The 12,511-nt window shown below is 48.5% G+C and overlaps 1 protein-coding gene across 3 annotated transcripts in view; it reads right to left on the bottom strand.

Annotated features, from left to right (window-relative positions):
• Window positions 1–12,511, bottom strand: part of CCAR2 (cell cycle and apoptosis regulator 2) — a 106,153-nt gene that overhangs the window by 55,150 nt on the left and 38,492 nt on the right. For all 3 annotated transcript variants that reach the window (XM_033949856.1, XM_033949857.1, XM_033949855.1), the window contains exon 11: window positions 6,540–6,653. In XM_033949856.1, coding sequence (XP_033805747.1) covers window positions 6,540–6,653 — 114 coding nt within the window. The remainder of the gene's footprint in view (window positions 1–6,539; window positions 6,654–12,511) is intronic.

Raw genomic sequence — 12,511 nt, 5'->3', positions numbered from 1 at the left:
CATTAAACATAACATATACAGGAGTTCCTGCACTGAAAGGTACTCGCCCTTACTCCTCAGTCTGTACAATAGCTGCCAACTCCATGAAAAAGGAGAAGGTAGGGTAGGTATATCTGTATTCTTCTGCTGTCTATGGGGAACTCTTGTTACTGATATGGAACTCCACTTTCTCCACTGGCAAACAAGGGGATTGCAGGCACAGTGTAGGATGAATACAAAGCTAAGGAATAAGGATCACCTTATTTTCTGCAGTGGATTGACCAAGAGAAAAAACAAAGAGTAATTGGTAGAAAGAAACTAGGTGAATAGTTTGTAAAGAACAGTTTGTCCAAAGGTAATGTTCATTAGGGAGGTTGACTCCAAGCATTAATGCTTACTAACATGTGTAAAGAGGACCAATTTGCTTCATTTCTTTGAAGGTATGGATGAACGTGGATATAGGTGAGCCGGTTGATATAGTGCATTTAGATTTTCAGAAAGCTATTGACAATGCTCCTTAAGAGGGACTCCTGAGAAAATTAAAGAGTCAAGAGATAGGAGGCAATGTTCTGTTGTGGATTAGGAATTGATTACTGGACAGAGAACTGGGTAAGGTTTAATAACCATTTTACTCCTGATTGACATGGAAGGCAGAAACTACCTTCGGAAGAAAGGAAGGTACTGTGTGCAAAGAAACACGTAACCCCCATAAAACAGAGAAAGGGTTCCCTACATGAGAGGGCCTATAATTCTGAGATCCTTCTCGCCAAGACTATGGTAATCAAAAATACTTTCTTAACCGTAAGGTCCAGCAGGAAAGCTTCTGTAAGAGGCTCATGTGAAGCACGGGACAGGCCCTTTAGAACCACATTGAGGTCCCAAGACAGAAACGGTCTGCACAAGAGAGTCTCAATCTGAACCCCCCCCCCCCCCTCAAAACCCAAGAGACGTCTGGGTGAGACACCAGAGACTGCAAGCCTCTCTGAGCCAAAAAGAATGAGATACCGGCTATCTGCACTTTAAGAGCTGAAACCACAAGGCTCTTTTCAAGACCAGTTTGCAGGAATACAAGGATCACCAGAATGGAAGCCCTCTCAGGCTCCACCTGCTCTTTGGTGCACCATAACTGGAAGGTTTTCCAGGTCTTAGCATAAGCCACAACTGTTGCAGGATTCTTTGCTCTAAGGAGAGTGGTAACCACAATCTCCGAGTAACCCTTCCGAATCAGGGCCGTGCACTCAAAAGCCATACCATAAGACCAAAGCGTTCCGGATTCTCCATGGGAACCAGGCCTTGACTGAGGAGCCCTGGCACCTATCTCTCTGCAGATACCCCACATCTGCATACCGAAGTCTGCAGGATCAGTCCAGAGCAACCAGGATCACCAGCCCCTAATGGTTTGCTATCCTGCGGATGATATGACCCACCAGACATAGAGGAGCTGCTCTACAGACCAGGGCTGAACTCAGGCGTCTAGCTCTGTGCTTCCCCACTCGTCTCTCTTCGACTGTAGAAGTAAACTGCCTTCACATTCTTAGCTGTAGCCATGAGATCCATGTCTGGTTTGCCCCACATCTAAATAATAAGGGAAACGCCTTCTGGAACCGAGACCATTCCCCCGATCCAGAGTCTACCTGCTGAGAAAGTCAGCCTAGACGTTCTCTACTCCTGCCACGTGGGCAGCAGAGAGAGCTTGCAGGTGAAGTTCTGCCCACTACAATAACATCTGGTGCCTCTCTGTGTGTTCATATAAGCCACTGCAGTGGCATTGTTTGAAAACTGAAAATGTCATTGAACTATTTTCTGTGGTCGAGGAAAATGGGATTATGAAGGTACGCCTCCTTCAGATCTAGAAAGGCTAGGAATTCCCCTGGAGCCACCGCCACAATGATGGACCTAACCATCGCCATGAGCAAGCGCAGTACTCTCAGCGCCACATTTATGGACTTTAGGTCCAGGATTAGTCTCCAATGTTTGATGCCTTTCATGGGCACTATGAAGTATATGGAGGATCTGCCAGAGCCCAATTCTTCTCCGGAAACTGGCTCTATAGCTTAAATGTCCAACAACCTTTGCACCGTCACTCAAACCCTGATCTCCTTTTCCAGCCGTCTGGTTGGAGAGTTGATAAACAGATCTGAAAGAGGGTGATAAAACTCAATCTTTTGGCCCTCTCGAATAAGATCTAGAACCCAGCAATCTGAGGAAATTTGCTCCCATTTCCTCCAGAATGTTGACAGTCTCACACCGATGTACAGGAGAGTGGCAGCTAACTTGATGTCACTGTGGTTTCTTGGAGGTTATGCTGACGTGAGTCCCTGAGGGTTGCTGGCATCTAGAGTTGCTAAATCGTTGTTTGGACACCTAATAAGAGCTCTGAGCAGAGGAACCTGAAGAGAATTGGCGGGAACATCATGAAGGATGAAAACTGCCTCTGCCTCCCCCAGCAGTTCTGCTATCGGGCAGAGATTTGGGGCAGCAATCTACCATGCTGGCCATAAGGTCATCAAGGCCTTCACCAAAGAGCAAATGTCCTTTGAAGGGCAGTCTGCTTAAGGTGGCTTTGGAGGCTGAATCACCTGCCCACTGTCTGATTCAGAGATACAGTGGGCAGAAACTGCATACACCGACAGCTTGCTCATGACTAATGATGTCATATAGAGCATCTACCACATAATCCACCCCCTCCAGCACCAGCTGAGGGGCAGCCATCCTCCTCCTTGGCCAAACTTTGCCATAACCTTGTATGGCAAGCATGTGCCACAAACAAGGCTGCCGCTGCCGCTTTGATCCCTAAAGCTAGCGTTTCAAATTGCCTCTCAAGAACCACATTCACCTTGTGACCTTGCATATCCTTTAACATCACTCCTCCCTCACTAAGGAGGGAAGTATATTTAGTTACTTGAGCCACAGTGGAATCCACCTTCGGCTGACTAAATACCTGCTGAAATTCCGGAGCCATAGGGTAAAGTTCAGTATCAGCAACATGATGTCCAGATGTGAGCAAAAAAAGTTGTTTGGGCATTTGTGCCACTTATGACTGTGCATAGTGAGGAGGTTGGCTGCTGAGGCTCCAACTTCAACTCCCTGAGTGCATCCTTAATGACATGTGGGATGGTAGCTGACTTGAACATTCACTGCACCGACAGATTTTCTCTCTGGTCGAGAGTAACGATCACCTCTTGAATCCCGGTCCCTGAAAGAGAACCAGAATCCTCCAGGAAGAAGGCTGATCCCTGGGACAATAAAGACATGGAGTTCGATCTCCAATCTTCCCAATACTGCTCTGCTTGGTTACACAGGCTGGGAGCTGGCCTGCTGCACAGCAGAGAGACCTCCTGAAGAGGCATCTCTTCCCAGTCTGATACTGGCATACCCCCAGATAGCACAGTGCATCCTGGGCCCATTAAATAAGCTTTCCAGAGAAGATTTACAATTTCTGGAGTAAATCCTTGGAAAGGAGGCCCCCCAAGGATCCATACAGGACCTCAGATTGGCTTCTCTTGGGCTCCACAGTGTCCATGCACTTGCATTTCATGTCTTCACTATTTGAGAACTCCGGGAACTCTACCACCCAGCCCCCCTGCAGTTCCCCAGCCCTAGAGGACTCAGAGGAAAATGTCTGAGTACCTGAATAAATTAACCGTTCTGAGCTCCCTGGGAGAACGGCATAGAAAATTAAACAAATAAATAAATAAAAGCATAAGACTCCCACCCCTCCCTCAAGTGCCCCGTGGCACATGGTATATGGACGCTCCTCAGTCAACCATCCAGAACAAAACTGACATGATATAGGGGTAGAACAGCCTGAGGAGTCCATTCCAGTCAAGTTTGAGCCAAATCAAAGGGTTCTGAGGCAGTTGGAAGCTTTAGAAAAAAAAGGTTTAAAATCCAAGATGGCCACATCCAGAAAAATCACACCAAAAATGGCCCGTGATGGCGCCTCTGAAAGTTTAAAAAAAAAAAAAAAATTCAGGGAAATGGGTTTTGGAGGTGGGGGCCCTATCTCTCTCCCCAGAAACCCTTGAATTAAACTTTTTCAATGCTTCCCCCACCCCCATTTTTCCCATAGGGAATAATGGGTTGTTCTCACAGTGCTGCTGCTACCTGTGCCAGTTTTGTTTCAGCCTGACTGAAATGGAGAGAACTCTGCCTTAGCGTTAAGACTGGAAACTAACTCTAATCATTTTAAAACTAACCTTAAAACCTTTCTCTTTAAGGATGCTTTTGAGATTTAGAGAAATGGATCACCTAAGTCTTCCCCTTCTCCATATCGTTCTTCCAATTACCTTTTCAATTTTTTATTTTATAAATTGTAAACCCTCCCCTTTTTTCCTCTTGTGCCATGTCATGACAATTTAAATTCACATATATATGTCCTTTCCTTGTTTTTAATTATTTTTGTTTTTTTTATAATTGTTTTATATTGTAAACTGCTTTGGTGTTAAAGCGGTTTATCAAATCATAAGAAACTTGAACAGGTCCTAGCTGTTTCTTCTGCACCTGCAGTGAGTTCTGTGCTGCCGCTGAGGGTTTTCTGCCCTGAGTTTGTTTTAGCCATGTACAAGGCTTATTTGCAGGTGGCTGAGGGTCCTTCTCTCCGCCCCCCTGCTCCTTACTTGCCCCCCCCTCACTGCCACGCATGTGCGCTGCTTCCCTTCCCCCGTACCTCTGTAACATTCCATGTTCAAGCAGCAACCCCGGATCTGCTGTCATGCCAGCGTCAGCTCTTCCTCTGATGTCACTTCCTGGATCTGTGCCTAGGAATTGACGTCAGAGGAAGAGCTGGCGCAACAGCTTAGGGCTATGCTGCTTGCGCCAGAAATATTACAGAGGTATTGGGAAGGGAGTTGGCGTGTGCATTGCAGGAGGGGATGAGGCAGGGGCACTACCAAGTCAGGTACCTCTCATCCTCGCTACACAAATGTATATACAGGAGTCTGTATATTAGGTAATCAAATCCATGCTCGCAAACCACTTGCAGAAGGGTGTCAATCACATCTTTCAGCTCCTCTTCCTTCACCAGTGGAATATAACTCCCTCTCCAGTTTTTCCTTCTGCAAGCGAACCAAGAAGAGGTGTTCTGATTGGTTCCGTTTGGTTTTTATTATTTTCAGGTCTTTTTACTCCATTTGTGGGAGGCTTTGGTGCCAGAGAACCCATATTTGGGGCTACTCTATCTGGGAGAGAACACAGACTCTATGAGGGTGGATTGCAGCTTCCAGAGCAAACCCCATGTGTACCTGATGAGCCAGCCTGCTTTGTATTACTTTGAGGCACTGGGTCTGTTCCCCTGGGAGCCTGCTTGCCTCCTGATTGTTTAGAAGCTTGAGTGTAGGCTGTGGGGGCCCCAGTGTGGACAGGTATGGACCAATAGAAAGGGGTGGCAAGCATCTTGCGAAGAGGAGACATATACTAAATGGCCTGACCCTCTTTTCCAGAGCAACTCCCTGCTGTGCTGTACACTGCACACTTGTGAAACATGTTTAGTGCTTTCCTCTAGGTGCTGTGTTTTGATTCATACTTCTCTCAACTGTCTGCTGATTTCTGGGCAGCCTTGGAGAAGAAAGAGAAAGGGGATCCTGCCTCAGCAAGAACAGGCTGTTGGAGCTTTTGGCTGGGTACCATGATGGTGGACCTCTAATAAACCTGTGGTTTTAGTTCTCTCTCTTGTGGGTGCTAAAGCAAGGCCCTTTGGGAAGGTTCTGATATCTGTACTGCCTTTTTTAGTCCCCTTTGATGCCTTAAAGAGACAAAAGCACCAGTATTGTTTCTTTTCATGGAGCCTCTTTTGCTGTAAAACCTTTCTGGGTTTATATTTAGTTTTTTGGAATGGGATAGGGTGGACTAAATTAAATAGCAAAGAGAGAGTGTCTCCCAGCATAGAACTCCCATGTATGTTCAGGAAAGCCTCCCAAAGACATCTCTAGGCTAAGGGAGAGCATTTGCATACCAAAAGCCATCAGTGATGACATTATATATTCCTACTGCTTGTCAACACAGAATCCAGTAACAACGTGACACATGAAGAGGCAAATATGGAAACATTACTGGTTATAGTGTTCACATACAAACAAGAGCAAACATTAAATATTCATATACATCATAATCTTCAGTGTGTCCACCTCCAACCTCATCCCCCATAACATCACAGTTAACCAGAAGATTCTTTCTTCAGGATTTCTCCCTCCCTAACAGTATCCTTGGCTCCAAAACTCCAGAGATAATGACCCTCAATAGAATGCTCAGATGCACACTGAGTTCTTTTAAGCCTCACCCCTACCAAAATGTTCCCAGACACTACAGGCTCTGTCATGGAATTCTCAACCATTATTTTCATCTAGTCCTACATCATACTCCTCACTCCTGGACACAGGATCTCCAAAGATAATATCCCTCCTCCCTCTAATCTTCCTGACTCCACAGATTTCTATCTAACCCCTAAATAGTATTCAACACTGGCTCTACAGAATCCTTCCCTCCCCAGTATCCTTACACAGTGCTCTCTCTAATGTTGGTTTGGCATCCCCTCCCCCCTCAGGGCCAATAAAGGATCTCACCTTGATCTGCTTGCTTGGATGTTCTAGGTTCTCATTCCATCCCTCAGGATCCTCAATGTATGCTAAACAGTTCCGATAAAAGTCATCCAGACCTGGAGAGGTGATTAACAGGACCTGAAAAAAGAAGTCATAAACATATAGTTATCTCTCTTTCTGTATATATATACAGTGGAACCTTGGTTTGCTAGCATAATTCGTTACAGAAGCATTCTCGTAAACCAAAGTGCTCGTATATCAAAGCAACTCTAGGAATGAATGGAAACGTGGGCGATTCGTTCCACATCCCCAAAAGACCCCTCTCCACGAGGCCACTGGCACGCTTCCACCTCAACCCCGGGAACCGGCTTCGCCCACCCCACCTCACCCCCGAGAATCGGCATTGCCCCCCCCCCCCGCCCACCCAAACCCTTACCGCGATCGGGCACTGGCATGCAGCACCAACCCACATGACGTGCTGGTGCCGAAAGAGTCTGCCAGTGATCTCTGCTGGGCCTTGAGCATCTGTACATGCTCAAGGCCTTCTGGCTCCCGCTCTCTCCGAGATTCTGAGATTCTCGGAGAAACTGAAGGCCTTGAGCATGCACAGATGCTCAAGGCCCAGCAGAGATCACCGGTTGGCGGCAGGCTCTTTCAGCACTGGCACATCCTGTGGGTTGGTGCTGTGTGCCGGTGCCCGATCGCGGTAAGGGTTTGGGCGGGCGGACAGGCGATGCCGGTTCTCAGGGATGGAGGCTTGCATATCGAGTCAACCCTCGGTTTGCGAGGCAAGATTTGCGAGAATGTTTTGCTTGTCTTGCAAAACACTTGCAAACCGTGTTACTCACAAACCGAGGTTTGACTGTGTACATATATATATATATATATATATATACAGTGGTGCCTCACACAACGAACTTAATTCGTTCCAGGAGCAAGTTTGTTAAGCGAAAAGTTCGTTATGTGAAACGCGTTTTCCCATAACAATACATGTTAAAAAAAATTATTCGTTCTGCAGCATAAAATATGCTAAGATGACATAAAAAAAGATAAATTTGTCAAAATGGTGAAAATGGTGGTCTTGCTGAGGCCAAACTCTTTGACGAGGTCACACTGTTTTACCCCACATTCACTCCTTCTAATTATTTCCCGTTTCATTTCAACAGAAATCACCTTCCTGCTTTTTTTAGAAGCCATGATATATAAAAAATATTGAGTTTATCTTCAAAGGACGACTGCCGTGATACGTGCGTGTGTGCATGATTTAATTCGTAATGAAGAACGATTGCCGCGATACGTGCTTAAGTTAAGCGCAGTGACTAACGACTGCCTGCAGTGCCTGCGCGGAAGGATGCAATACATCGGCAGCGATCGTGGAAGCTCGGGCAACTTCGTTGTGTGAAACGAAGTTCGTTGTATGAATCATGACATGAAGTTCGTTGTGTGCAGGCATTCTTTATGCGAGGCACCACTGTATATATATATATATATATATATATATACACACACACACATACACACACACTGTATCTTACACAGCATAGGCTCATTGTACTGCACTTCCATAATATGACTAAGTTATGACTATTGAGCACAGTTACTTACCATAACAGGTGTTATCCAGGGACAGCAGGCAGATATTCTTAACGTATGGGTGACGTCACCGACGGAGCCCCGGTACGGACCTTTTTAACTAGAAAGTTCTAGTTGGCCGCACCGCGCATGCGCGAGTGCCTTCCCGCCCAACGGAGGAGTGCGTGGTCCCCAGTTAAGATAAGCTAGCTAAGAAGCCAACCCGGGGAGGAGGGTGGGACGTAAGAATATCTGCCTGCTGTCCCTGGATAACACCTGTTACGGTAAGTAACTGTGCTTTATCCCAGGACAAGCAGGCAGCATATTCTTAACGTATGGGTGACCTCCAAGCTAACAGAGAGGGAGGAGGGATGGTTGGCCATTAGGAAAATAAATTTTGTAACACAGATTGGCCGAAGAGTCCATCCCGTCTGGAGAAGGCATCCAGACAGTAGTGAGTAGTGAACGTGTGAACTGAGGACCAAGTGGCAGCCTTGCAGATTTCCTCGATAGGTGTGGAGCAGAGGAAAGCCACAGAAGCAGCCATAGCTCTGACTCTGTGGGCCGTGACAGCACCTTCCAGTGAGAGACCGGCCCGAGCATAACAGAACACAATGCAGGCAGCAAGCCAGTTGGAAAGCGTCCGTTTAGAGACAGGACGACCTAGACGGTTAGAATCGAAGGTCAGAAAGAGCTGAGGAGACGAGCGGTGAGCCCTGGTACGATCCAGGTAGTATGCAAGGGCACACTTACAATCCAGCGAGTGTAACGCCTGTTCCCCAGGATGGGAATGGGGCTTAGGGAAGAAAACAGGCAATACAATGGACTGGTTGAGGTGGAAGTCCGAGACCACCTTAGGCAGAAATTTAGGATGGGTACGCAGAACCACCTTGTCATGGTGAAAAACAGTGAAAGGTGGGTCGGCAACCAGTGCATGCAGCTCACTAACCCTCCTAGCAGAGGTGATGGCAATGAGAAAAAGCACCTTCCATGTAAGAAATTTGAGTGAAGTTGTGGCAAGAGGCTCAAATGGAGGTTTCATGAGGGCTGAGAGAACCACATTCAGTTCCCAGACGACTGGAGGAGGCTTCAGAGGTGGTTTGACATTGAAGAGGCCTCTCATGAACCGGGAAACCAGGGGATGAGCCGTAAGAGGTTTTCCGAGGATAGGCTCATGAAACGCAGTGATGGCACTGAGGTGGACTCTGATTGAGGTCGACTTGAGGCCAGCGTCGGAGAGAGCAAATAGTCCAGTACAGTTTCCACCGCCAGTGAGGTGGGATTATGATGATGAAGGAGACACCAAGAGGAGAACCGGGTCCACTTCTGATGGTAACATTGGAGGGTGGCCGGTTTCCTGGAAGCATCCAAAATACGACGGACGGGCTGAGACAGATTCTCTGGAGAGGTCAGCCCGAGAGAAACCAAGCTGTCAGGTGGAGCGAGGACAGATTGGGATGTAGTAGAGACTGATGCTGCTGTGTAAGTAGAGTAGGAAACACAGGAAGAGGAATGGGCTCCCTGGAGTTGAGCTGAAGCAGGAGGGAGAACCAGTGTTGGCGAGGCCACCGAGGGGCGATGAGGATCATGGTGGCTCTGTCCCTGCGGAGTTTGAAGAGCGTCCGCAACATCAGAGGTAGGGGAGGAAAGGCATAGAGGAACCGATCCGTCCAGTCGAGCAGGAATGCATCCGGGGCCAGACGATGAGAAGAGAAGAGTCTGGAACAGAACTGGGGCAGCTGATGGTTGTGAGGAGCTGCAAAGAGGTCCACTTGAGGAGTGCCCCAGAGAGCAAAGATGGAGTGGAGTGTGGGAGGATCCAGGGTCCACTTGTGAGGAAGAGACTGTGGGCCGTGGCCCAGGTCCAGATGCGGATGGCCTCCTGACAGAGGAGGGGAGATCCGGTGCCGCCTTGCTTGTTTATGTAGTACATGGCGACTTGGTTGTCTGTGCACAGGAGAAGAGCCTGAGGGTAGAGAAGGTGCTGGAAGGCCTTGAGAGCATAGAACATGGCCCTGAGTTTGAGGAAGTTGATGTGATGTTGACGCTCCTGAGGGGTCCAGAGTCCCTGGGTGCGAAGATCTCCCAGGTGAGCGCCCCATGCATAGGGGGAGGCATCTGTGGTTATGATCATGGAGTGAGAGGGTAGATGAAAGAGTAGACCCCTGGAAAGATTGGAGGAGTTCAACCACCATTGAAGAGATTGCCGAAGAGACGATGTCACAGAGATGGGATGAGAAAGAGGATCGGTGGTCTGTGACCATTGGTTGGCTAGAGTCCACTGAAGTGTCCTGAGGTGGAGTCGCGCCAGAGGAAGTACATGGACCGTCGAGGCCATGTGGCCCAGGAGGATCATCATCTGCCGAGCTGGAATGGAGTGATGAAGGAGCACCTGACGGCAGAGGTGGAGCAGAGTTCGATGGCGGTCGGAGGGGAGAAATGCCCTCATTAGAGTGGTGTCGAGAACTGCTCCAATGAACTGAAGTCGCTGTGTGGGAAGCAGATGCGATTTGGGGTAGTTGATCTCGAAACCCAAGAGATGGAGGAACGAGATGGTGTGATGAGTGGCTTGAAGTACAAGCGGAGACGTAGGTGCTTTCACCAGCCAATCGTCCAAGTAGGGGAACACCTGAAGGTCGTGAGACCTGAGGAAGGCCGCCACCACAATAAGGCACTTGGTGAACACTCTGGGCGATGATGCGAGGCCAAAGGGTAGCACTTTGTACTGATAGTGATGGTGCTGTATCTGGAACCGTAGGTAGCGACGTGAAGTCGGATGGATTGGAATGTGAGTGTAGGCCTCCTTGAGGTCTAGGGAGCATAGCCAGTCGTGGTGGGAGAGAAGAGGGTAAAGCGTGGCTAGGGAGAGCATTCTGAACTTCTCTTTGACTAGACACTTGTTGAGGTCCCTGAGATCGAGGATGGGACGAAGGTCTCCTGTTTTTTTTTTTTTTTTTTTGGGGACCAGGAAGTAGCGGGAGTAGAATCCCTGACCCCTTTGGTCCGGAGGTACCTCTTCGATGGCATTGAGGAGAAGGAGGGATTGGACCTCCCTCAGGAGGAGGGGGGTTTGGGAGGAGTGAGAAGCAGACTCTACGGGAGGATGGTCTGGTGGAAGAGTCTGGAAGTTGAGAGAGTAGCCGTGGCGAATGATGTTGAGGACCCACTGGTCCAAAGTGATGACCTCCCAACGGCTGAGGAAAAGCTGAAGACGTCCTCCGATAGGTTGAGGGAGAGGCAGCGATGGTGGGAGAATGGCTATGCTCTGGAGAAAAGAGTCAAAAGGGTTGAGACAGCTTAAATGAAGGAGGAGGTTTGGCAGGTTGAGTCTGTGGGCGATCCTGAGTCTGATGTTGGTGGCGAGGACGGCGAGACTGTTGTTGAGGCGGATTGAGAGGTCTGGCCGAGAACCTACGCTGGTAAGAAGACTGTTGTCTGTAGGGACGAGCAGGTGGAGTTTTCTTTTTAGGTTTGATCAGAGTGTCCCACCTGGTCTCATGTGCTGAGAGTTTCTGGGTTGTTGAGTCCAGGGACTCTCCGAAGAGTTCATCGCCCAGACAAGGTGCGTTAGCCAGGCGGTCCTGGTGGTTAATGTCTAGGTAAGAGACTCTCAGCCATGCCAAACGGCGCATGGCCACCGCCATGGCAGAGGCGCGAGAGGTCAGCTCAAATGAGTCGTAGATGGAGCGAACCATAAATTTCCTGAGTTGGAGGAGGCTGGAAATTTGTTGCTGGAACAGAGGGACCTTACGTTCAGGAAGATATTTCTGTAAGGAGGAGAGCTGTTGCACCAGATACTTCATGTAGAAGGAGAAGTGGAAGGTGTAGTTGTTGGCTCTATTGGCTAGCATGGAATTTTGGAAAAGGCGCTTACCAAATTTATCCATGGTTTTTCCCTCTCTGCCAGGAGGGGTGGAGGCATATACACTGGAACCCTGAGATTTTTTCAAAGTAGATTCCACCAGGAGGGACTCGTGGGGCAATTGAGGTTTGTCAAACCCTGGGATTGGGATAACCCGGTACAAGCTATCCAATTTACGAGGGGCTCCAGGAACAGTGAGGGGAGTCTCCCAGTTCTTATAGAAAGTTTCCCGTAAGATGTCGTGGACGGGCAACTTTAGAAATTCCTTGGGAGGTTGCTCAAAGTCTAGGGCATCGAGGAAAGCCTGAGACTTCTTAGAGTCGGACTCTAAGGGGATGGAAAGAGCTGCTAACATTTCCCTAAGGAATTTAGAGAAAGAGGATTGCTCTGGTTTGGAGGCGGTGTCGGTCATGGAGGGTTCTTCGTCAGTTGACGAAGCGTCCTCTTCGGTACCGTGAGGGGAGTCGTCCCACAAGTCTGGGTCCCTAACGTCGGGGTGCGTACGTTTGGACATCGGCGTGGAGGGCTCGGCATGGCGGGTCTTTGAGAGAGATTTGCCTGA

Source organism: Geotrypetes seraphini, chromosome 6, assembly GCF_902459505.1.
Source record: "Geotrypetes seraphini chromosome 6, aGeoSer1.1, whole genome shotgun sequence".
In the NCBI taxonomy this organism is placed as follows: domain Eukaryota; kingdom Metazoa; phylum Chordata; class Amphibia; order Gymnophiona; family Dermophiidae; genus Geotrypetes; species Geotrypetes seraphini.
This window is presented reverse-complemented; position numbering and strand designations above follow the sequence as displayed.